Here is a 25,000-nt window from a genome sequence, read left to right on the forward strand (position 1 = left end):
GCACCCATGTCAACAGCTTGACAAGCATAACAAGAGGCCACAAAGGAATCATCAACTAATATTTATTAATGGAGTTAGCTATTATTACCTCATGTGTTACCACAGGAGTTTATTTCATTTGATACATTTTTACATCCAAAAAACAAATAAAAATCAAGACGATGATATGTGTTACGACGTGGCGAAAAATAAAGGTGTCAGCTATGACGGAAGTGTCAACTATACACGTTTATTTGAACCGTGTCTTCCCTGGGCCGAAATGACTGAGTGCTATCACCATCCCTTCTTGGAAAAGTGAGTGTAAAATATTGTTGCTATAGGTTTCAACGGTCGTAACGTCACTTCCCTCGTAATGACGTATGATAACTTAGAAACTGGTTCTAAACTATCGGAACAATGTCGGACGCCCTTATCAAATACTTCTCCGACCAGCGCATCCCGAGGAGAAAAACATTATAAATTGGATCATGTTTTGAATTTTATACATTCTGAACACCTGATATGTGAAAACGTTCTAGCCAGCATGAATAATAAAAAGAACCGATTTTCTTTGTTTAGAACCAAACTGCTGGTTGCTGGGCGGACGTGACATAAGACTATTGAATTTCTATTACCATTGTTGTATCTTTGTTTATTGCTGATATCATTTCCATAGAAATGTATCTGTTATTGGTTAATATGACTATTGTATTTTGTTGTGTTCATTTCTATTTGATATCTGCTCTATTTTTCTTCATGTTGGTTGTCATCAAATTTTGTGAATTATTGTCGAAAGCTTTAAAGGAAATAAATTGAAATTTGCAAACAACGCAAAAAATAATAATACAAGAAAAAAAAACAACTCAAAAAATCATCAAACTGCTAGCTCTTGGTGTACAATAAAATATTTCGTTTATAATTGGTCTATTTTTATAGATTATTCATCGATCAGATTTTACCTCTTCATTGCAAAATAGGTTAAGAATAATTCAGTCAGTCAGCACAGTGCCAATTTGAATCATATTTTGATGGGTTATTCTTTCATTGTAAACAAGTGAGTGGATTCTCGCTTGAATTTTATATATTGTAACAGATCACAAAGACTATAGTTATGTCTCTGCTGAAGATATAACAAAGTTGACGTCACTCAAGTATTTGTTTTTTTTTTTTTTCTGCCTTTATGAGTATCTAATTATCACTAAACTGTATTGACCAGACTATAAGTGTTCAAGATTACACATAGTTTTATGTGTTGGTCCCTTGTACTTCCTGATGGCAAAGGTGTGAGCTTCTAAGCCAAGCGCATACTATCTATATTTTACATTTCTACAGAGATGTATTTGCTCGCTTGGATGGGAATGCATGTCGCAATCCCGATCACAGTTTTCGCCCCTGGTGTTACACGGATAAGGTTGGATGTAAACGAAGATATTGTGACGTTTGTGGGTTAGGTGAGTTATACACGATTATCATTGATATTCTATTATCATGATTATAATCATGGTCATCACCATTTTTATTATTATTATTGTCATCTAAATCATCATCATCTGAAGCTTCATTATCACCATCAACATCATCATCATCATCATCATCATCATCATCATCATCATCATCATCATCATCTGCAGCTTCCATATCACCATCAACATCATCATCGTCGTCATCATCATCATCATCCTCATCATCATCTGAGGCTTCATTATGACCATCACCATCATCATCATCATCATCATCATCTTCATCATCATCATCATCATCATCATCATCATCATCATCATCATCGTCATCATCATCATCATCATCATAAGAGAATCTTTTCTAAGGACTCACTTTCCGCCGCCCAGAGAAGGATTCGAACCAGCGGCCTACAGGTCCAAAGGCGAATATCAAATCGCAAGACATCAAAACCGCACCGATTAATACTTGCATTCATATAATTGTTTAAAACCGACTCCTACCTTTCTCATTTCACAGAGATTCCTCGTGACAAGCTTAACTACTGTGATAAGCTGAAAGAAATCGGATTCTGTACCACGAACGCAACCCTGGCTGTCAAATACTGTCCTAAGACTTGTATTCACCAACTTCCAGGGAATGATTTGACTTCGAAAAAATGTGAGATTTCTTCATCATACACTAGCAATCCTTGTCTAGGAATGATATTACTGAGTTATGCCTGGCCCTGGCTGAAATCCTTAACCGAGAGGGAAAAGGTTTAATGTATATTTATGGTTTAAGATTTATTTTCGTTGTAAATTAGTTCTCTGTTACGTAATGTTACATCATTTGTTTTGAATATATATATATCCTATAAATTTGCATTAAAGACACAGACATCAAGTGTGGTAAACCAACTCCGCCCAGTGACAGTGAAATTTTGGGAAATACCAAATCCAGTTACAAGCTTGGGGAAACGGTTCAGTACAAATGTAAAAGTAATGACAACGTTGTCAGCTCGAGATGCATGACCAGCGGTCACTGGTCAGAAGTTGGCTCTGCATGTTTCAGTGAGTGTTTAAAACTTAAATTGTAATATATTTAGTTTTTTTTTTAAATAATATGTTCACTGTTATTATCTCTATTGTAAACTTTAAAACCATAACAACCGCCTATATCGTATTAATATTGATGATGATGATAATAATAATGATATTAATAATAATAATAGTAATAATAATAATAATAATAATAATAATAATAATAATAATAATAATAATATAATAATAATAATGATAATAATAATAATAATAATAGTAATAATAATAATAATAATAATAATAATAATAGTAATAATAATAATAATAATAATAATAATAATAATAATAATAATAATAATAATAATAACATCATAATAAAAATAAGAAATACCAACCGTAATAAGTCTAGGTGAGCCAGATAATATCTAGATATAACAATTGCATTTTTAAGTTAAAATGTGATACGTTTGAACATTTTTGCACATTAAAATTTAATATTTAAAAAAATTATTATTCCATCCCAATAAAACAAAAATACTTTATCACATTTTATAACTTTTGTACAATAACTTGAAGGGGTTAGTTCTATCTATCACTTGCTAATGTCTACTTTGGCCTCATATCGAGACAGCATCGAAATGCTGCGTATTTTATTTTTGTTGTTGTTGTTTTTGTTTTTTGTTTTTCATGTAAATCATTAATTAAGTACCTACTTATAGACAGTATGCGCTTGGCTAAGAAGCTCATAACATTGCCATCCGTGAGTATAACGGACCAACACACAAAACTATGTGTATCCATGAACGTTTATAGCCGGGTTAATACAGTTCAGTGAGCATTACTCATAAACGCGGATGGCAAAAAACAATAACAAAGACCTGAGTGACGACATCTTCGAACTATCTATAACTTTTCAATCTTTTATTGGTACCGAAGAAATATCAACTGACTCATCTATTTGACTTTCAAGATCACTGGAATCATCACTGTCAAAAGATAGAATGCGCTTGGCCAAGGAGTTCACAACATTGCCATCCGGAAGTATAATGGACCAACACACAAACTCTGTGTAACCATGAACTTTTATAGTCTGGTTAATACAGTTTAGTGATAACAACTCACACACGCGGATGGCAAAAACAATAACAAAGGCATGAGTGACGTCATCTGCATACTATCTATAGTGGCCTCGAGAAAAGGACCAAACTGACTTGGCCTCTAGAAAAGGACCAAACTGACTTAAACCGTAGCTATCGTAAATGTTAACGATGGCTACGCTAAGGCACGGTATAGATCGACACTCAGTCCTTGGTTATTGTTTTTTGCCCTCCATGTTTGTACTTTGGTCCGTAGTACTTCCGGATGTCAATGTTGTGAGCGTCTTAGCCAAGAGCATACTATCTATAGATAGGATGAAGTTGACGTCAATCGAGTATTTGTTATTGTTTTTTGCCTTCCACGTTTATGAGTAATTCTCACTAAACTGTATTAACCAGACTATATACGTTTTGGTTACATAGAGCTGTGTGTGTTGGTCCATTATACTTCCGGATGGCAATGTTTGAGCCTCTAAGCCAAGAGCATACTATCTATAGATCGCTCCCATTCCATTTTCAAAACCTAAATCGAGTTGACGTGATACCGTTTTGAGGCGGGTGATCACAATGGTAGCGATCTATATTCATGTTTTCGTCCAACCAAGTCATCAATCACATGTTTGTTGATGTACAACGATTGGATATTTCTTTTAAAATGTAAACACGTTGCTTTGTTTATGAAAGTTGTAAACATACACATGTGTCAAACTTAACAAAATGACCAATCGTGATGTTAGAAATTTCCAAAGTTGTGAGCACTTTTCACTATCTGGGTCACTTTGAGCACATTTTGCAATGTGACCAATGACCTTGAGCACATGGAAAGTTAATATAGATCGCTCCCATCCATTGACGTCATCGTTTCTTCTATCTACAGAATGTTCCCCTGGTACCCTGTTGTTTGACAACCAATGCTATCAGTTGATGGAAGGCCGGAGGTCTTTCGACAGTGCCAGAGAAAAATGTAGTGAGATATCAGGAACCATAGCTTTCCCAAAGACCCCTGAAGAATCCGGTGCAATACTGAAGGCAGCGTGAGTGAATAGATAATGATAATAATGATAGTAATAATTATACTACTACTACTACTACTACTACTACTACTACTACTACTACTACTACTACTACTACTACTACTACTACTACTACTACTACTACTACTAATACTATAATTACTACTCATCATTATCATCATTATTGTTATCATTTTTATTATTATTATCATCATCATCATCATCATCATCATCATCATCATCATCATCATCATCATCATCATTATCCATATTATGATTCATATTATTATATCGTGGCCTTCGTAAAGTTATGGCCTGATACTGACCAAAATACTGATCTGATACGTCAAAATGCCAGTCTTTTGCCACAAAAGAAAACAAATCGTGAGTTGAATTCAATAGTTCAACCAATGAAATAACTTGTTTCCATGAGCACTACTAACGACAACTCACTAGGCGGTGAAAAAAAAACCCAACAAATAATGACGTCAAGCTGCCAGTCCTTTTGGATTTCAGTATCAGGCTATAACATAACGATGGCTACGATTATATGTACCATGGTTTTCATTGATATTTATTATCGTTGCCAGTCAAGGTAAATATGTATGGATCGGCCTTACAGACAATGACACGGAAGGAACGTGGAAGCGTGGAGATGGCGTGCAAGTCATCTGGAGGAAAGATCAAACGGGTAAGTTATTATTCTATTTATTATATAGATAGTATGCGCTTGGCTAAGAAGATCATAACATTGCCATCCGGAAGTATAACGGACCAACACACAAAACTGTGTGTATCCATGAACGTTTATAGTCAGGTTAATACAGTTCAGTGAGCATTACTCATAAACGCGGATGGCAAAAACAATAACAAAGACCTGAGTGACGTCATCTTCGAACTATCTATAGATAGTGTGCGGTTGACTAAGAAGCTCACAACATTGCCATCAGGAAGTATAACGGACCAACACAAAGAACTATGTGTAACCTTAAACGTTTATAGTCTGGTTAATACATTTAGTGAGAATTACTCATAAACGTGGATGGCAAAAAAACAAAACAAAAACAAACAAACAATAACAAAGACCCGAGTGACGTCAACTTCATTCCATCTATACTATTTTTGACCGACGGGTCGAAAAAGAGAGTCTATGCATTTAGTTTAAAAACTCACACCACCCGCCGGGCAGATACAAAGCGTATGAAACCGGCAAAACGATGTGTAATCTGATTGATACTATTTATTGAGAACAACTAATATAAAAAGTTGGCTTTAAAAAATGGACTAAAAGCTGAATGACAGCAATATCGTTTGTTCTATTCTCATATCTAAGAAACTCTAAGGATATAAAACGATAACAGTGATAACAATATGTATTTTATTGCAAATACGTCATTAATCGGTCAACACCTGTGATTTATTAGTAGCAAAGAAAATTTTAATATTGTCACGTAAAAAATTATAATATTATTATTATTACCAATACAGATTTTGTCAGCCCACCGACCATACAGCCAACCCAGGAGTCAACAGACAAAAGACCTTACATTTGTGTTACAGCGAGACGAGGTATGATGTTGAACTCTCTCCTTACTAGCCATTTAGAATTTCCCCCGAAAATTCACACCCACCCAACACAAAATGACTTTTCTTACTCAAACTAAAAGTAACAAGTGCATTCTATACAGAATGTTGTTTAGCAAAATGAGGTCTACAACACAGTGTTTAGTATTTATAACCGTAATCAAAGCATTTCTTTACATTTTGTGATGTACAAGAGAAATCCGAATGAGAAAACTGTCGGTTGTATCGTAACGATTGTGGCGATTTTTCCTTTAGGTAGTAAGGAGAGGGTTAACTTTCTCCTTACCAGTCATGTTCCGGATTTTCCCCAAAAATTCACACCCAACCAACACAAAAATGGATTTTTTATCACTCAAACACAATAGCAGTAAGTTCATGCGATAAATAATTTAGTAAGCAAAACATGCTCTACAACACATTGTTCAATTTCTTTAATTTTATGATGTACAAGAGAAATTTGAATAAGAAAAATGTAAGTTGTATCTTAACGAATGTGACTATTTTCCTATAGTTGGTAAGGAGAGGGATAACTTACTTGAAAATTATTATGGAACAATAAATAGCCACTGGTAGTAGTCGCATATGGCCACAACTCCAAATACATTTGTCAACCCAGCTTCTGAAGTCTTTTTCCGCCCTAAGAACTGTTTCATATCCACCTGCAAGTTTAGTAAATGAACAGTGAAGGACGATGCGATCGCTGGTCTCTAGAGCTGCCTGGCATTTCTGGCAGGCATCACTGTTCCCAAGTTTCCAATAGCCACTTAACGTGCTTAAATTGATACATGAGAGAGAAGGCACTTGTGTGAGATTGGTATATATGAAAAAGTTTGTGTGAACCAATGTTATACAAATCAGAAAAAAATACACGTGGGTGGTATATAGCCTACTTGTTGCATTTAAGTTTGAGGACAAACAAATAATTGTGTGTGTGTGTATGTGTATGTTTGTGTGTATGTGTGTGTGTGTGTTGGGGGGGGGGACACTATCTCATGGGTGACACCGTGAGTCTCACTTCTAAAACTAATACATTGTAATATATTTCATATTTTATTTAAAGTTTATTAAAGGCAGTTTGCCACTTCAGAACAACAATCAAAATAGCATAATCTTACACCTGTAAACAAACGAAATCATATAAATTAGGCTAGCACTATTCAGTATCTGATACTGAATAGTGGTTTTGCACTATTCAGTATCTGATACTGAATAGTGGTTTTGCACTATTCAGTATCTGACACTGAATAGTGGTTTTGCACTATAATACGGTGTTTTTTTTTTCCGAAACCTGAAAAAGTTATGGAAGAGGGCAGCTGTGGGAGTGAATATGGGACTCAGAGAAGTGTACACCATTGGGGAGTGAACCTGGGACTGGGTTTCGGCGGGTTTCCAAATAAAAAGCAATTACTTTTTTACGAAACACGACGACACCTGGCAATATCCGACAAAGTTATAAGTGGTAGGCAGCAGCGTGTGTGTGTGTGTGTGTGTGTGTGTGTGTAGGGGGGGGGGGGAGAGAGGATGAACCTGAGATTCAGGGAAGTGTACACCAGTGGGGAGTGAACCTGGGACTCTGGGTTTTGTAAAAAAGCAATAACAATATGGGGGGGGGGGGGGATTACATTTTTACGAAACCCGACAATATGCGGCAAAGTTGTGGAAAGTAGGCAAAGCGTGGGGAGTGAACCTGAGACTCAGGGAAGTGTACACCAGTAGGGAGTGAACCTGAGACTATGGTTTTCGGCGAGTTTCAGCGAGTTTCACATAAAAGCATTTACTTTTTTACGAAACCCGGCAATATCCGACAAAGTTATGGGAAGTAGGCAACAGTGGGGAGTGAACCTGAGACTCAGGGAAGTGTACACCAGTGGGGAGTAAACCTGAGACTTTGGTTTTCGGCGGGTTTCAGGGAGTTTCACATAAAAGCAATTACTTTTTTACGAAACCAGGCAATATCCGACAAAGTTATGGGAAGTAGGCAACAGTGGGGAGTGAACCTGAGACTAAGGGAAGTGTACACCATTGAGGAGTGAACCTGAGACTATGGTTTTCGTCGGGTTTCAGCGAGTTTCATATAAAAGCAATTGCTTTTTTACGAAAACCGACGAAAACCGTGGCAATATCCGAGAAAGTTATGGGTAGTAGGCAACAGTGCTGGGGAGTAAACCTGAGATTTGGGGAAGTATACACTAGTGGGGAGTGAACCTGGGACTGGGTTTCGGCGGGTTTTGAAAAAAAAAGCAATTACTTTTTGTTTACAAACTGCACCAAATTCCAACAAAATGGGGCAAAGTTATGGAAAGTAGGCAAATAATGGGGAGTGAACCTGAGACTAAGGGAAGCGTACACCTGTAGGGAGTGAACCTGAGACTATGGTTTTCGGCGAGTTTCAGCGAGTTTCACATAAAAGCATTCACTTTTTTACGAAACCCTGCAATATCCGACAAAGTTATGGGAAGTAGGCAACAGTGGGGACTGAACCTGAGACTCAGGGAAGTGTACACCAGTGGGAGTAAACCTGAGACTTTGGTTTTCGGCGGGTTTCAGGGAGTTTCACATAAAGGCAATTACTTTTTTTAGAAACCCGGCAATATCCGACAAAGTTGTGGGAAGTAGGCAACAGTGGGGAGTGAACCTGAGATTCATGGAAGTGTACATCAGTGGGGAGTGAAACTGAGACTCTGGTTTTTGGCGGGTTTCAGCGAGTTTCACATAAAAGCAATTAATTTTTTTACGAAACCAGGCAATATCCGACAAAGTTGTGGGAAGTAGGCAACAGTGGGGAGTGAACCTGAGACTCAGGGAAGTGTACACCAGTGGGGAGTGAACCTGAGACTATGGTTTTCGACGGGTTTCAGGTAGTTTCATATAAAAGCAATTACTTTTTTACGAAACCCGGCAATATCAGACAAAGTTGTGGGAAGTAGGCAACAGTGGGGAGTGAACCTGAGACTCAGGGAAGTGTACACCAGTGGGGAGTGAACCTGAGACTATGGTTTTTGGTGGTTTTCAGCGAGTCATATAAAAGCAATTACTTTTTTACGAAATCCAACGAAACCTGGCAATATCCGACAAAGTTATTGAAGTAGGCAACAGTGGGGATGGTCTTGAGATTCAGGGAAGTACACTTGTGGGGAGTGAACCTGGGACTCTGGATTTTGTAAAAAAAGCAATACCAAGGGGAGGGGGAATTACTTTTTATGAAGCCCGCCACAACCCGACAAAGTTATGGGAAGTAGGCAGCAGTGGGGATTGAATCTGGGATTTGGACACAGATGAGGATTGAACCTGGGACTGCGAGAGGCTGGTACCAGTAGACAGTGAGCTCAGAATGTACTTTTATTTCGAAACCTACTGAAATTGCCAAAAGTTATGGGAAGGGGGCACCATTGGGCAATGAACCGGGATTCAGGGAAGTGCACACTGGTTGGGAGTGAACCTGGGACTGTGAGAAGAGGATATCAGTGGAAATGAACCTGGGACTATGGAAGTTAGATACTAGTGGGAAATGAAGCCGGACTATGGGAGTTGGGTACCAGACGAGAATGAAGCAATTACTTTTTTACAAAACCCACCGAAAAACCATAGACTTAGGTTTACTCCCCAATAGTCTACACTTCCCTGAGTCTCGGGTTCACTCCCCCACTGTTGCCTACTTCCTTTCCATAACTTTGTGGGATATTGTCGGGTTTCATAAAAAAGTAATTGCTTTTTTTTTACGAAACCCAGTCCCAGGTTCACTCCCCAATGGTGTACACCTCCCTGAGTCCCAAGTTCACTCCCCACTGCTACCGACTTCCCATAACTTTGTCGGGTATCGGCGTGTTTTGGCAGGTTTCGTAAAAAAAGAAACACCCCTAAAAATACCACCTGTATTCAGAAAATAGATGTCAATTGTAGTCTAATATTCAGTATATCTATTTAAATCATTATTATTATTATTATTATTATCATTATTATTATTATTATTATTATTATTATTATTATTATTATTATTATTATTATTATTATTATCATTATTATTATTATCATTATTATCATTATTATTATTATTATTATTATTATTATTATTATTATTATTATTATTATTATTATTATTATTATTTATTAATATTATTATTATTATCATTATTATTATTATTATTATTATTATTATTATTATTATTATTATTATTTATTATTATTATTATTATTATTATTATTATTATTATTATTATATTATTATTATTATTATTATTATTATTATTATTATTATTATTATTATTATTTATTATTATTATCACGTAAATTTTAATATAATACGGCAATTAATTCACGGAAGTACATCGCTCAATTAATAATGGCAGAAAGTCTGGCCACATATTTATAATGAATCGGGTTTGTCTTAGATCACCAAACAAACAAACAAACAAACAACAAAACAAACAACAACAACAACAACAACAACAACAAGAACAAATGTGACAAACCAACTGAACATTTAGTGACATTTAATCATGTCTATTTAGATATTTAAAAATGTATTTGAATGCCACTCTTACTTTGATATTTTGAACTATGTTAATTGCACTATAGCAGAAATTAAAAAATTACGATCAAAATATTTTTACAACTTTGAATCGGGCTGTCAGTTACTGCACGTGTTCAATCTGGAAGTAGGTCAGTAGTTCGACCGAGATTGTCGCACTTTTCACTCTCTCTATAAAAAAGAGTTCCTTGTGGATACTGAATAGTGGCAAAGCAATATCATTTACTTAATAACCACTTCCTATAAATTATATATTATTGTAGTGATGATGATGATGTTGATGTTGATGTTGATGATAATAAAGATGATGATGATAATGATGATGGTGATGATGATGATGATGATGATGATGATGATGATGATGAGGATGATGATGATGATGATGATGATGATGATGATGACGATATCCATGTTATATTTCAGATGAAAAGAGTATGATTTGTGAGGATTTTCTGGGTGGACAATGTTCGCTTCTCATACGGACGAACAGTCATCTAAACATTTGTCAGAACGACTTTGCTTCGTCTCCTGTTTGCACCAAGACTTGTGAACAGTGCCACCAAGAAGTACCACGTAATTAACTTTGTTATTGAAAAAGAAAATAAATTGAGCTTTTATATAGTGCAATATCCACTAAACGTGCTCAAAGCGCTTTACAAGGGATCCCTGGCCAACAGCAAGATTTAACATGTAGGACGGGACATGACGCCTTTTTGGCCACATTACATTTTTTCGGACAGAGACAACGCTGTCAACTGCCAGTACTCATTTTACACCTGAGTAAGGTGAGAGAATGTGAGTAAAGAGCCTTCTCCAAGGACTCAACTGTGCGCCGACTTCAATGTCAATTATATTTACATTTGAAATCAGTTAATATGTTTTATTGATAATAATGGCTTACTATTTTTAAGTGAAAAAAATATTCATCCTTGACCCACCGACTCAAATCGGTAATATATCGGGATGAAGTAAATGTGACCTATCGTATCAAAACGGTATTATGTTGGTATGAACCAGATGTACAAAACCAAAAATTAATGCTGAATTGGTCAACAATATCAGACTTGGGTTGAGTCTATATGTTTTATTGAGGAGAATAAATATGATTTTTCATGGAACCAATACCGATAATTCATATTGTTGAACAATTTAGAATTAATTTGGGGTTTTTAACATCTGGTTCATCCTGACATGACACCCTGTTAGGCGATATTACATTTTTTTCGGACAGAGACAACGCTGTTAACGACCAGGTACTCGTTTTACACCTGAGTTCGTTGAGAGAATGTGAGAAAATAGCCCTCTTCAATGACTCAACTATACGCCCAGCGAGGCTCGAACCCAGGAGCTTCCGATCCGAAAGCGAGTGTCATACCACAAGATCACATAGCTGCACAAGTATTATTGATGGGTGACTTAGAGGCTGACATCTGACTTAATTGTCAATTATATTTAAATACATGTTATGTTTCTATTCATATTTCACACTCCTGAACTTCAACAATTATCAACGATATCTATTTTTTACAGCTACTGAGACTTTGATCACACGGGATTTCCTACCAGCCCAATGTGAAATACTTCTTGCTTTGAATCCAAAAATGTGCCAGGAGAATATGATGAAATTTGCAGTCCAATTCTGTGCAAAGACCTGTAATATGTTGCGCACCAAAGATATTTGTAAGTTTTTTTTTGTTTTTGTTACATTTTTTTGGGGGGTGGGGGGGGGGTCACTTCTATTTTGATATGAAAGATTTAATAAATGGTCACATGTACATCAATCACTCAATCCTCTCAAGATCTACTGGCTCTTGAAACGACGCAAAGGATTTTACCTGGTCCTGTCAGCTGCTATTCTTTGGGCTACCTCGAGGGGCAGTTCTCTCAGTTTTAGGTCCTCTCCACTGTGGTGTACGGGTCTCCTTGAGACGGCCTTGCTTCCTCTTTCCTTGTGGTGTTCATAGCATAGCCTTTCTTGTCTTGTCAATGGTTAGGCAGATCTGCGACAGACATGTCCCATTAATTGCAACTTCTTCCTGTTTCCTCACATTTCTATCTGCATACAGATTCTAAGATTGTTAACATTAGCATTGTTAAACTCCTTTAGTGTCGACACGTTTTAGTGATGTATCCACGGTTACTTGATGATGATGATTTGTGCTTCTATGTGGTCTAGTGGTATGACACTCGCTTTCGGATCGGAGGGTCCTGGGTTCTACCTCGCTTTTGACATAGTTGAGTCCTTGGAAAAGGCTCTTTGCTAACATTATCTCACCGTACTCAGATGTAAAATGAGTACCTGGTCGTTAACAGCGTTGTCTATGTCCGAAAAATTGTATTATTGCCTTACATGGCGTCATGTCCCGTCTTACATGTTAAATGCTGCTGTTGGCCAGGGACCCTTTGTAAAGCGATTTGACCTTAGTTTGGTAGATATTGTGCTATATAAGAAAAATATGATTTGTTCTTGGGTTTTTTATACAAGGTAATGAACATTTTGTTGATTTTTATAAATAGAAATTTATGGATTTTTTTTCTCTTTTTCTTTTCAAAACCTTTTCGAAGCCACGGATGTGAAATGTAAAAGACCCACGCTCCCATCTGATGGAATGTTATTGCACCATGGGAAAGATTTATACAATGTTGGGGATGTTAAGAGAATTGCATGTAAGAACAAGAGATGGTCAATCTATTTAACAACAACTTGTTTAAATAATGGAAAATGGTCATCTATTGGTAAATATGCCTGTACAGGTGAGTTATAGATGGCTATACTGATATATAGATAAATTATTAAAGAGATTAAATAAATAAATAGACAGACATACAAATAGATAGATAGAGAGATAGATAGATAGATCTATATAGAGAAAGATAAAGGGAGTAATTAGGACTCATAAATAAGGAAACAGCATTTATATATGAGTTACATGTACTCCCTTTATCTTTCTTCCATTTTGTTGACTCATTTGGGCACCTCTAGTTTGATATAGCCTAAAGCATAGATAGATTTCTTGTTTGTTTTTGTTTGTGTTTAAGGGTTTTTCGGTGCCTGCGACATATGCAGGTCATAATATCAGCCCCAGTAAAAAAGAAGAAAATGGGAATGGTCAAAAAGTTCTAGAGTTGCAATAAAAGCACCCAGGAATAATTAAGACAAAGGGGAATTGGTTCAAATAGGGAGCAGATGTAGATTCCACTAGCAGAAAATCAGTGTTCTTAGTTTGTGATCACCTAAAAGTCTCATCCGCATACACCAACTCAGGATCCCACTTAGAATACACTCACTGGTAACAAAAAAAATTAGCAGTACATAACAGAGAGATGATTCACATTGAAAATATATCATCTCTCAAAACGAACATCATACATCTCACTGTTTCCTTCTAAGCCAAAAACTCCGTTAGGAGTCGAGACAAAAGGTCAAAAACAAGTAATCACATTCCAAGACAGAGACAGAAACAAACTTAAAGAACAGATAGATCTACAGGGGGATGAAAAGACACAGCAAGTGATCTCATTGGAAGTCAAAGAGAGAATAGAAAGCTAGCAGGACAGATTCATAGTTGGATGGAGGGGCAGATGGACAGATAGATAGTTTAGTGATTCGAGGGGAGAACCAGGGCGGTCAAGTCTTGATCTCAATATGATATCCTGACCGCATTGCTAATTTTTAATGACACATCGTTAACTTCGAGAAGAAATATCTAAACAAATAGAATACATTTTGATTGGAAATGATGCTGATAATATGTGTTTTGGTAAAATACTCATAACATCCGCCCATCGGATATAATGTACCAACATACAAATCTATAAGTAACCTTAAGGGTTTATAGCCTGATTGATATGATCAAGTGATGAGTGATCACCGAAATGGCTGTCTCAAAACAATAACAAATAGTTGAATGACGTAAATTTACTCACATTCTCTCACAATACACAGGTGTAAAATGAGTACCTGACCGTTAACAGCGTTGTCTTTGTCCAAAAAATTGTAATATCGCCTAACAGGCGTCATCTCCCGTCCTACATGTTAAATGTGGCTTTTTACCAGGGACCCCCTGTACAGCACTTTGAGCACATTTAGTGAATATTGCGCTATATAAAGCTCAATTTAATATAATTTAATTGAAGTAGGTATAACGGACCAACACGCAAAACTTTTTGTAGTAACCTTGAACGTAGTTTATAGTCTGGTTAATACAGTTTTACTGAGAATACGCTTCAACAGCCGCAACGCCACTTCCCTCGTAATAACGCACGGTAACTTAGTAACTGGCTCTAAACTATCGGAACAATGGCGGACGCCCTTATGAACTATTTCTCCGACGAGGATAAAAGCGTATCCAGAGGAAAACAACATTATAAATCTGATCATGTTTTAACTTTTACACATTCTGATCACAAGACATATGAAAAGTTCTAGCCAGCATGAAGAATAAAAAGTACCGATTTTCTTGGTTTAGAACCACGATGGCCGCCGTTGCTGGGCGACGTGACATCAGACTATTGAATCCAATTACGCATAAACGCGGATGGCAACCCCCCAAAAAAAAAAAAAAAAAAAAAAAAAAAAAAAAAACAACCAAAAAAAAAAAAAAAACAAAAACAAAAACCAATAACCAAGACCTGAGTGGCGTCAACTTCATTCTATCTATATTTCACAGAATGCCCTCCAGGTTATTATTTGCGCAAAGACCAATGCTATGGATTCGTCAAAGAGCGTTTAGTGTATGCTGATGCCCGTGACCATTGCAAGATGGTTGTTGACGGATATCTCGCCACACCTAAAACGCCAGAGGAAAACGAATTTATCTCTAGTTTACGGTATTTCTCGAAATCTTCACCTTCGTGATCTTTACTATTGTCATCATCATCATTATTATTATCATCATTATTATCATAATCATAATTATTCACATAATCGTCGTCATCATCATCATCATCATCATCATCATCATCATCATCATCATCGTCGTCGTCATCATCATCAATATCATCATCACCATCAACATCATCATTTATATCCGATCATTATCGTCCAAAATGTATACTAATTCTCATGCATCATATGAAAAGAAGCGATAATAATTTGCAACGTTCTAAATCCAAACCTATATCTACATGTATGTTGAGGTAATTCAACATTATAAAAACAAAACTCATATTATGAAACTCTCATTACACCAATAGCTTAAATCACTCAACCCGGTGCGGCTATGTGGTCTAGTGGTATGACACTCACTTTCGGATCGGAAGGTCCTGGGTTCGAGCCTCGCGCTCGGCGCAAAGTGGAGTCCTTGGAAAAGGCTTTTTACTCACATTCTCTCACCGTACTCAGGTGTAAAATGAGTACCTGGCTCTTAGCAGCGTTGTCTTTGTCCGACAAATTGTAATATCGCCTAACAGGCGTTATGTCATGTCCTACATGTTAAATGTTGCTGTCGACCAGGGACCCCTTGTAAAGCGCTTTGAGCACGTTTGGTGGATATTGCCCTATATAAAAGCTCAATTAAAAAAAAATAATAATACCGACTATATGCGTAGTATACCGGGGTTACTTTTACCCCATGCCTATTTATTACAATTATAGGCGTAGTATCAAAGCTATTGTTTTTTTTTTTTTTCAATTTTACATGTACATGCTCATTTTAAATACATTTTTTTCCAATTTTGGAAAATAGCAAAAATCTCTAGGATTGAGTGAAAAAAAGAAATATATTTAACATCCAAATTGGGTAAAATTTGGATATCATTGGCCCACCTAGTCAGAATTTATATGTGCATATATGTCTTTAAAAAGAATCCCAAGACACATCTTTACTGTATTTGCTTTTATTGACGCTATGAATCCTTGATTTGGCTATGAATTTATTGCATTGTATGTTCTATTGTATGGTTTTTTGGTTTGTTTGGTTTTTTTTTGTTTTGTTTATTTTCCATTTTGATAAATTTACATTGCAAAGTGCCCAGAACTTGTCTTTTACACGAGAATGAGCGCTGTATAAATGTGCATTATTATTATTATTATTATTATTATTATTATTATTATTATTATTATTATTATTATTATTATTATTATTATCATTATTATTATTATTGTTATTGTTTGGCCTAGCGGTATGAAACACGTTTCGGATCGAGAGGTCTCGGGTTCTAGTCTCGCTCGTAGGTATACAATGAATACCTGGTCGTTAACAGCGTTGTCTTTAATCGAAATAAATGTAATATCGCCTAACTGGCGTCATGTTCCGTCCTAAATTGATAAATGTTTCTGTTGACCAGGGACCCCTTGTAAAGCGCTTTGAGCACGTTCAATGGACATTGCGCCGTATAAAAGCTCATTTTTGTTTTGTTTTGAGATGGTAGGTCACATATGTGCACCAAGCCTGATCCCCGTTGCTTGCTTCATCAAATTGCCATCAATTTGTCTTTTGTTTCTTTTTGGGTTTTACTTCCGGTGATTGCAGTCAAGATCATAGAATTTGGATTGGTTTGGACGACCTCAAGACTGGAGGGAAATGGGAATGGGTAGATGGTACTGCTGCAACGTGGACCAATTGGAATCGTGGTTGGTTTCTTTGATTTGTAGAATTTATTATCGTCATCATTAATATCTTCATCATGATCATGATGATGATGATGATGATCATCATCATCATCATCATCATCATCATCATCATCATCATCATCATCATCATAATCATCATCATCATCATCATCATGATCATCAACATCATTATCATCATCATCATCACCACCGCAATTGTCACAATAATGATAATCGTCATCATCATTATCATCATCTATTACGCCTCCTCCGTAATCTTACCCGTCGCCTCCTTTTTTTCTTCCCCCTTCTCCTCTTCCTCCTTCTTCTCCTCCTAGTCCACCTCCACTCTCCCCTCCTCCTCCTCCTCCTCCTTCTTCTTCTTCTTCTTCTTCTTCTTCTTCTTCTTCTTCTTCTTCTTCTTCTTCTTCTTCTTCTTCTTTCTTCTTCTTCTTCTTTTATTATTATTATTATTATTATTATTATTATTATTATTATTATTATTATTATTATTATTAATATTATATTATTATTATTATATTATTATTATTATTATTATTATTATTATTATTATTATTATTATTATTATTATTATTATTATTATTATTATTATTATTATTATTATTATTATTATTATTATTATTATTATTATTATTATTATTATTATTATTATTATTATTATTATTATTATTATTATATATTATTATTATTATTATTATTATTATTATTATTTATTATTATTATTATTATTATTATTATTATTACTACTACTATTATATATTATTATTATTATTATTATTATTATTATTATTATTATTATTATTATTATTATTATTATTATTATTATTATTATTATTATTATTATTATTATTAATATTATTGTCGCTTTTCGGATGTCACAATTCGTCCTAACTGTTTTCAATATTCTAAAGTAAAAGTCAGGCTCGCTCCATTTTCGTTATGAATTTATCGTGACGAGAGAAAGTAAAAGAGATTTCGATCGCATGATCTAAAATTTAAGTTCGGCCATCTTGACCATCGGAATCGCTAACGAGGAAGTCCGGCCCCAGAAAGGGACTAGCACTTGGCAAAACTTGTCAGAAGGTGCTGTGATTTTAGTCTGGGACTTCGTCAAATCACATAAAAAGAGATTTTTCTTCAAGTTCGTAATTAAAGTGAGAGAAAAGTGATTTTTTGAAGTACTTGATTAAAGTCAGAAAAAAGAGAATTGTTTCAAGTCCTTGATTAAAGTCAGAGAAAAGAGATTTTTTCAAGTTCGTGATTAAAGTCAGAAAAAAAGAAGATTTTTTCAAGTCCTTGATTAAAGTCAGAGAAAAGAAGATTTTTTCAAGTTCGTGATTAAAGTCAGAGAAAAGAAGATTTTTTCAAGTCCTTGATTAAAGTCAGAGAAAAGAAGAATTTTTCAAGTCCTTGATTAAAATCCGAGAAAAGAGATTTTTTTCAAGGCCTTGATTAAAGTCAGAGAAAAGAGATTTATTCAAGTTCGTGATTAAAGTCAAGAAAAGAAGATTTTTTCAAGTCCTTGATTAAAGTCAGAGAAAAGAGATTTTTTCAAGTTCCTGATTAAAGTCAGAGAAAAGAATTGTTTCAAGTCCTTGTTAAAGATCAGAGAAAAGAGATTTTTTCAAGGCCTTGATTAAAGTCAAGAGAAAGAGATTTTTTTCAAGCCTTGATTAAAATCAGAAAAAGAATTTTTCAAGTCCTTGGTTTAAGTCAGAGAAAAGAGATTTTTTTCAAGTCCTTGATTAAAGTCAGAGAAAAGAATTTTTTTCAAGGTCTTGATTAAAGATAGAGAAAAGAGATTTTTCAAGTCCTTGTTAAAGTCAGAGAAAAGAGATTTTTTCAAGGCCTTGATTAAAGATAGAGAAAAGAGATTTTTTCAAGGCCTTGATTAAAGATCAGAGAAAAGAGATTTTTTTCAAGGCCTTGATTAAAGTAGAGAAAAGAAATTTTTTCAAGTCTTGAGTTAAAAGAGAAAAGAGAGAATTTTTTCAAGTCCTTGGTTTAAGTCAGAGAAAAGAGATTTTTTCAAGTCTTGATTAAAGATCAGAGAAAAGAGATTTTTTCAAGGCCTTGATTAAAGATAGAGAAAAGAGATTTTTTTAAGGCCTTGATTAAAGTCAGAGAAAAGAGATTTTTTCAAGTCCTTGATTAAAGTCAGAGAAAAGAGATTTTTTCAAGTCCTTGATTAAAGTCAGAGAAAAGAGATTTTTTTCAAGCCTTGATTAAAGTCAGAGAAAAGAATTTTTTCAAGGTCTTGATTAAAGGTAGAGAAAAGAGATTTTTTCAAGCCTTGTATTAAGTCAGAGAAAAGAGATTTTTTCAAGGCCTTGATTAAAGTAGAGAAAAGAGATTTTTTCAAGGCTTGATTAAAGATAGAGAAAAGAGATTTTTTTCAAGCCTTGATTAAAGATCAGAGAAAAGAGAATTTTTTCAAGGCCTTGATTAAAGTAGAGAAAAAGTGATTTTTTTCAAGCCTTGATTAAAGTCAGAGAAAAGAGATTTTTTTCAAGGCCTTGATTAAAGGTAGAGAAAGAGAATTTTTTCAAGTTCGTGATTAAAGTCAGAAGAAAAAGAAGATTTTTTCAAGTCCTTGATTAAAGTCAGAGAAAAGAAGATTTTTTCAAGTTCGTGATTAAAGTCAGAGAAAAGAGATTTTTTCAAGTCCTTGTTAAAGTCAGAGAAAAGAAGAATTTTTTCAAGTCCTTGATTAAAATCGAGAAAAGAGTATTTTTTCAAGGCCTTGATTAAAGTCAGAGAAAAGAGATTTATTCAAGTTCGGTGATTTAAAGTGAGAGAAAAGTGATTTTTTGAAGTACTTGATTAAAGTCAGAAAAAAGAAAATTGTTTCAAGTCCTTGATTAAAGTCAGAGAAAAGAGATTTTTTCAAGCTGATTAAAAGTCAGAGAAAAGAAGATTTTTTGAAGTACTTGATTAAATCAGAAAAAAGAGAATTGTTTCAAGTCCTTGGATTAAAGTCAGAGAAAAGAGATTTTTTCAAGTCCTTGATTAAAGTCAGAGAAAAGAGATTTTTTCAAGGTGTTGAATTAAAAGATAGCGAAGAGAAAAAGAGATTTTTTCAAGTGCCTTGATTAAAGATAGAGAAAAGAGATTTTTTCAAGGCCTTGATTAAAGTAGAGAAAAGAGATTTTTTCAAGCCTTGATTAAAGTCGAGAAAAGAGATTTTTTTCAAGGCCTTGATTAAAGTCAGAGAAAAGAAATTTTTTTCAAGTTTGATTAAAGGTAGAGAAAAGAGATTTTGTCAAGTCCTTGGTTTAAGTCAGAGAAAAGAGATTTTTTTCAAGCCTTGATTAAAGATAGAGAAAATAGATTTTTCAAGCCTTGATTTAAAGTAGAGAAAAGAGATTTTTTTCAAGGCCTTGATTAAAGTAGAGAAAAGAAGATTTTTTCAAGTCCTTGATTAAAATCCGAGAAAAGAGAATTGTTTCAAGTCCTTGGTTTAAGTCAGAGAAAAAGAGATTTTTTCAAGTCCTTGATTAAAGTCAGAGAAAAGAGATTTTTTCAAGGCCTTGATTAAAGATAGAGAAAAGAGATTTTTTTAAGGCCTTGATTAAAGTCAGAGAAAAGAGATTTTTTCAAGGCCTTGATTAAAGTCAGAGAAAAGAGATTTTTTAAGGCCTTGATTAAAGTCAGAGAAAAGAGATTTTTTTCAAGGCCTTGATTAAAGTCAGAGAAAAGAAATTTTTTTCAAGGTCTTGATTAAAGGTAGAGAAAAGAGATTTTGTCAAGTCCTTGGTTTAAGTCAGAGAAAAAGATTTTTTCAAGGCCTTGATTAAAGATAGAGAAAAGAGATTTTTTCAAGGCCTTGATTAAAGATAGAGAAAAGAGATTTTTTTCAAGGCCTTGATTAAAGGTAGAGAAAAGTGATTTTTTCAAGGCCTTGATTAAAGTCAGAGAAAAGAGATTTTTTTCAAGGTCTTGATTAAAGGTAGAGAAAAGAGATTTTTTCAAGTCCTTGGATTAAAGTCAGAATAAAGAGATTTTTTTCAAGGCCTTGATTAAAGTCAGAGAAAAGAGATTTTTTCAAGGCCTTGATTAAAAGAAAGATAGGATAAAGAGATTTTTTTCAAGGCCTTGATTAAAGATAGAGAAAATAGATTTTTTCAAGGCCTTGATTAAAGTAGAGAAAAAGAAAAGGATTTTTTCAAGTCCTTGATTAAAGTCAGAGAAAAGAAGATTTTTTCAAGTTCGTGATTAAATTCAGAAAAAAGAAGATTTTTTCAAGTCCTTGATTAAAGTCAGAGAAAAGAAGATTTTTTCAAGTTCGTGATTAAATTCAGAAAAAAGAAGATTTTTTCAAGTCCTTGATTAAAGTCAGAGAAAAGAAGATTTTTTCAAGTTCGTGATTAAATTCAGAAAAAAGAAGATTTTTTCAAGTCATTGATTAAAGTCAGAGAAAAGAAGAATTTTTCAAGTCCTTGATTAAAATCCAGAGAAAAGAGATTTTTTCAAGGCCTTGATTAAAGTCAGAGAAAAGAGATTTATTCAAGTTCGTGATTAAAGTCAGAGAAAAAGAAGATTTTTTCAAGTCCTTGATTAAAGTCAGAGAAAAGAGAATTGTTTCAAATCCTTGGTTAAAGTCAGAGAAAAGAGATTTTTCAAGGCCTTGATTAAAGATAGAGAAAAGAGATTTTTTCAAGGCCTTGATTAAAGTCAGAGAAAAGAAGATTTTTTCAAGTCCTTGATTAAAATCCGAGAAAAGAGAATTGTTTCAAGTCCTTGGTTTAAGTCAGAGAAAAAGAGATTTTTTCAAGTCCTTGATTAAAGTCAGAGAGAAAAGAGACTTTTTCAAGGCCTTGATTAAAGATAGAGAAAAGAGATTTTTTCAAGGTCTTGATTAAAGTAAGAGAAAAGAGATTTTTTAAGGCCTTGATTAAAGTCAGAGAAAAGAGATTTTTTCAAGGTCTTGATTAAAGGTAGAGAAAAGAGATTTTTTCAAGGCCTTGATTAAAGTCAGAGAAAAGAGATTTTTTTCAAGGCCTTGATTAAAGTCAGAGAAAAGAAATTTTTTTCAAGGTCTTGATTAAAGGTAGAGAAAAGAGATTTTGTCAAGTCCTTGGTTTAAGTCAGAGAAAAGAGATTTTTTTCAAGGCCTTGATTAAAGATAGAGAAAATAGATTTTTTCAAGGCCTTGATTAAAGATAGAGAAAAGAGATTTTTTTCAAGTCCTTGATTAAAGTCATAGAAAAGAGATTTTTTTCAAGGCCTTGATTAAAGTCAGAGAAAAGAGATTTTTTTAAGGCCTTGATTAAAGTCAGAGAAAAGAGATTTTTTTCAAGGCCTTGATTAAAGTCAGAGAAAAGAGATTTTTTTCAAGGCCTTGATTAAAGTCAGAGAAAAGAGATTTTTTAAAGGCCTTGATTAAAGTCAGGGAAAAGAGATTTTTTCAAGTCCTTGATTAAAGTCAGAGAAAAGAAAATTGTTTCAAGTCCTTGATTAAAGTCAGAGAAAAGAGATTTTTTCAAGTCCTTGATTAAAGTCAGAGAAAAGAGATTTTTTCAAGTCCTTGATTAAAGTCAGAGAAAAGAGATTTTTTCAAGTCCTTGATTAAAGTCAGAGAAAAGAGATTTTTTCAAGGCCTTGATTAAAGTCAGAGAAAAGAGATTTTTTCAAGTCCTTGATTAAAGTCAGAGAAAAGAGATTTTTTTAAAGGCCTTGATTAAAGTCAGAGAAAAGAGATTTTTAAGGCCTTGATTAAAGTCAGAGCCTAAGCTTAAAGACGCCTACAAAAAAACCACCCCTGGTGTATCGACGCCAATGGAGATGTCTTGATATTTATTCTACGTCTCGGGATGATTTTGTGTGCGATAGTAGTGAAAAGAGCCAACCTGGAAATTACTCCGTAGTGTTTGAATTCACAACGATAGATGGTAGCAGCTTATTATACCACAAGACTATAGATAGAATGAAGTTGACGCCACTCAGGTGTTTATTATTGTTTTTTTTTTACATCCGCGTTTATGAGTAATTCTCACTAAACTGTATTAACCAGACTGTCATCGATCATGGTTACACAAAGTTTTGTGTGTTGGTCCGTTATACTTTCGGATGGCAATTTGTGAGCTTCGCAGCCAAGCGCATACTATCTATAGTAGAGAGAGAGAGAGAGAGAGAGAGAGAGAGAGGAGAAAAAAAAGCGAGTGTTCATTATTGCCTTACATGTGAAGCCATGTCCAAATATTGTTTGGGATATCATATTGCACTATAAAAAAAGCTTATCATCTTATTTTACTTTAATGGTGGTCCCGATAACTCAGTTGATAGAGCACTCGCTTTACAAAGGAACGTGATCAATGAGGGATGCAATCGATATTTTTTCTGACCCCCTCCCCTCCCCTTCCCTCTGTCCACCCCGAAGTAATTGGGTAGCTGGGTCTAATAGATCTGGCGGGAGGTACTTTGCGATAATCTAGCGTCCAATCCAAGAGATAGAAAACAACTTCTATTTTCCGTTTGATGCTATAGAAACCGGAATAAAGCGGCTCTAATGGACCCAATGGCTCTGAAGGACTACTGCTTATCATATGTTATAATGTTCATTGATCTCTGTTTCAGGTGAGCCCAATAATTTGGGAGACTCTGAACATGCAGCGGTCATGAACTCAAATAAAAAGTGGAACGACCTTAATAATGGGAATGAATTGCCCTTTGTCTGTGTCACCAAACGACAAGGTATCTATTTGATTAATTATCTTTAGTTGTAAAATAGAAAACTCCGTTTTGTTTTTTTTTCGGTCATATATATGCCGAAAGCCATGCAGGCTGATGAAAGATGTGGTACAGGGGAAAATGGAGGGCAAAGGAAAAAGGGGAAGACCTAGGCCTAGTTGTATAAAAAACATCCTAGAATGGACAGAGATGAATGGATGAGAATTACATTATGATACCTTCAACAGACGAAGAGAATTGGCGGACTTTTGTCATCACTGAGTGCGAGCAGCCAACGTCAATGAGGACGACGCTGGGTAGTGAGTGAGTTGTAAAATAATATTTTACGAATTGAAATCATAATGTTTTCTTTTTACTAACGAAAGAGGGAAAATGAAGAGGCTTCGTATGGGAACAAAGCAGACAATGGACGTTTCGGGTACAAATCCTTCATCAGCACAACAATATTAAACTAACATGGAAAACAAATTTTATTTTATTTTATTATTGTTTTTTTAAATTTTATTTTATTTGCTTCCCACGTTAATTTCTTTATTGCTGTGCTGACCTCCATTGCCCGTATTGTTCCCATACGAAGTCTCTCCATTTTCACTCTTTCGTTAGTATTTTTACGATCATCGGCTTCAGGCAGCCCTTACCGTTTTTTCATGTTTCTTTTTCTTATCCTGTTTGGCACTTGGTTGTAGATTGTCAATCAACTATTTTTAAAGTTATTTATAGAAACTTTCTCAATACCCAGCTGGCCTCTTGAAAAAAAGCAACCATTTTTCTTTTTAAATTTGGCCAGAAGATCGAGACCTTATTATGATAATGCGTGCCATTGGCACGAAGAGGATAGGTAAACAAGTAAAGAAGTAAGTAAGTAATATATTGATTTTCACCAGAGTGACGTTTACATACTAACGAAAAAGCGAAAATGGAGAGGCTTCGTATGGGAACAAAACAGACAATGTCTTTATTGTTCCCATACGAAGCCTCTCCATTTTCACTCTTTCGTTAGTATTTTACGATCACCGGCTTCAGGCAACCCCTACCGTTTTCTATTGACGTTTACT

General features: G+C 34.7%; 1 protein-coding gene across 2 annotated transcripts in view; it reads left to right on the forward strand.

Annotated features, from left to right (window-relative positions):
* Positions 1 to 25,000, forward strand: part of LOC144974394 (uncharacterized) — a 101,924-nt gene that overhangs the window by 25,162 nt on the left and 51,762 nt on the right. For both annotated transcript variants that reach the window (XM_078917233.1, XM_078917234.1), the window contains exons 17-29: positions 159 to 294; positions 1,312 to 1,430; positions 1,957 to 2,097; positions 2,310 to 2,489; positions 4,434 to 4,590; positions 5,160 to 5,260; positions 6,058 to 6,138; positions 11,105 to 11,254; positions 12,212 to 12,361; positions 13,247 to 13,435; positions 15,352 to 15,511; positions 17,155 to 17,255; positions 23,832 to 23,948. In XM_078917233.1, the coding sequence (XP_078773359.1) occupies positions 159 to 294; positions 1,312 to 1,430; positions 1,957 to 2,097; positions 2,310 to 2,489; positions 4,434 to 4,590; positions 5,160 to 5,260; positions 6,058 to 6,138; positions 11,105 to 11,254; positions 12,212 to 12,361; positions 13,247 to 13,435; positions 15,352 to 15,511; positions 17,155 to 17,255; positions 23,832 to 23,948 (1,782 nt within the window). The remainder of the gene's footprint in view (positions 1 to 158; positions 295 to 1,311; positions 1,431 to 1,956; positions 2,098 to 2,309; positions 2,490 to 4,433; positions 4,591 to 5,159; positions 5,261 to 6,057; positions 6,139 to 11,104; positions 11,255 to 12,211; positions 12,362 to 13,246; positions 13,436 to 15,351; positions 15,512 to 17,154; positions 17,256 to 23,831; positions 23,949 to 25,000) is intronic.

Source organism: Berghia stephanieae, chromosome 6, assembly GCF_034508935.2.
Source record: "Berghia stephanieae isolate SIO BIC M18660-M18661 chromosome 6, UCSD_Bste_1.3, whole genome shotgun sequence".
Classification (NCBI taxonomy): Eukaryota; Metazoa; Mollusca; class Gastropoda; order Nudibranchia; family Aeolidiidae; genus Berghia; species Berghia stephanieae.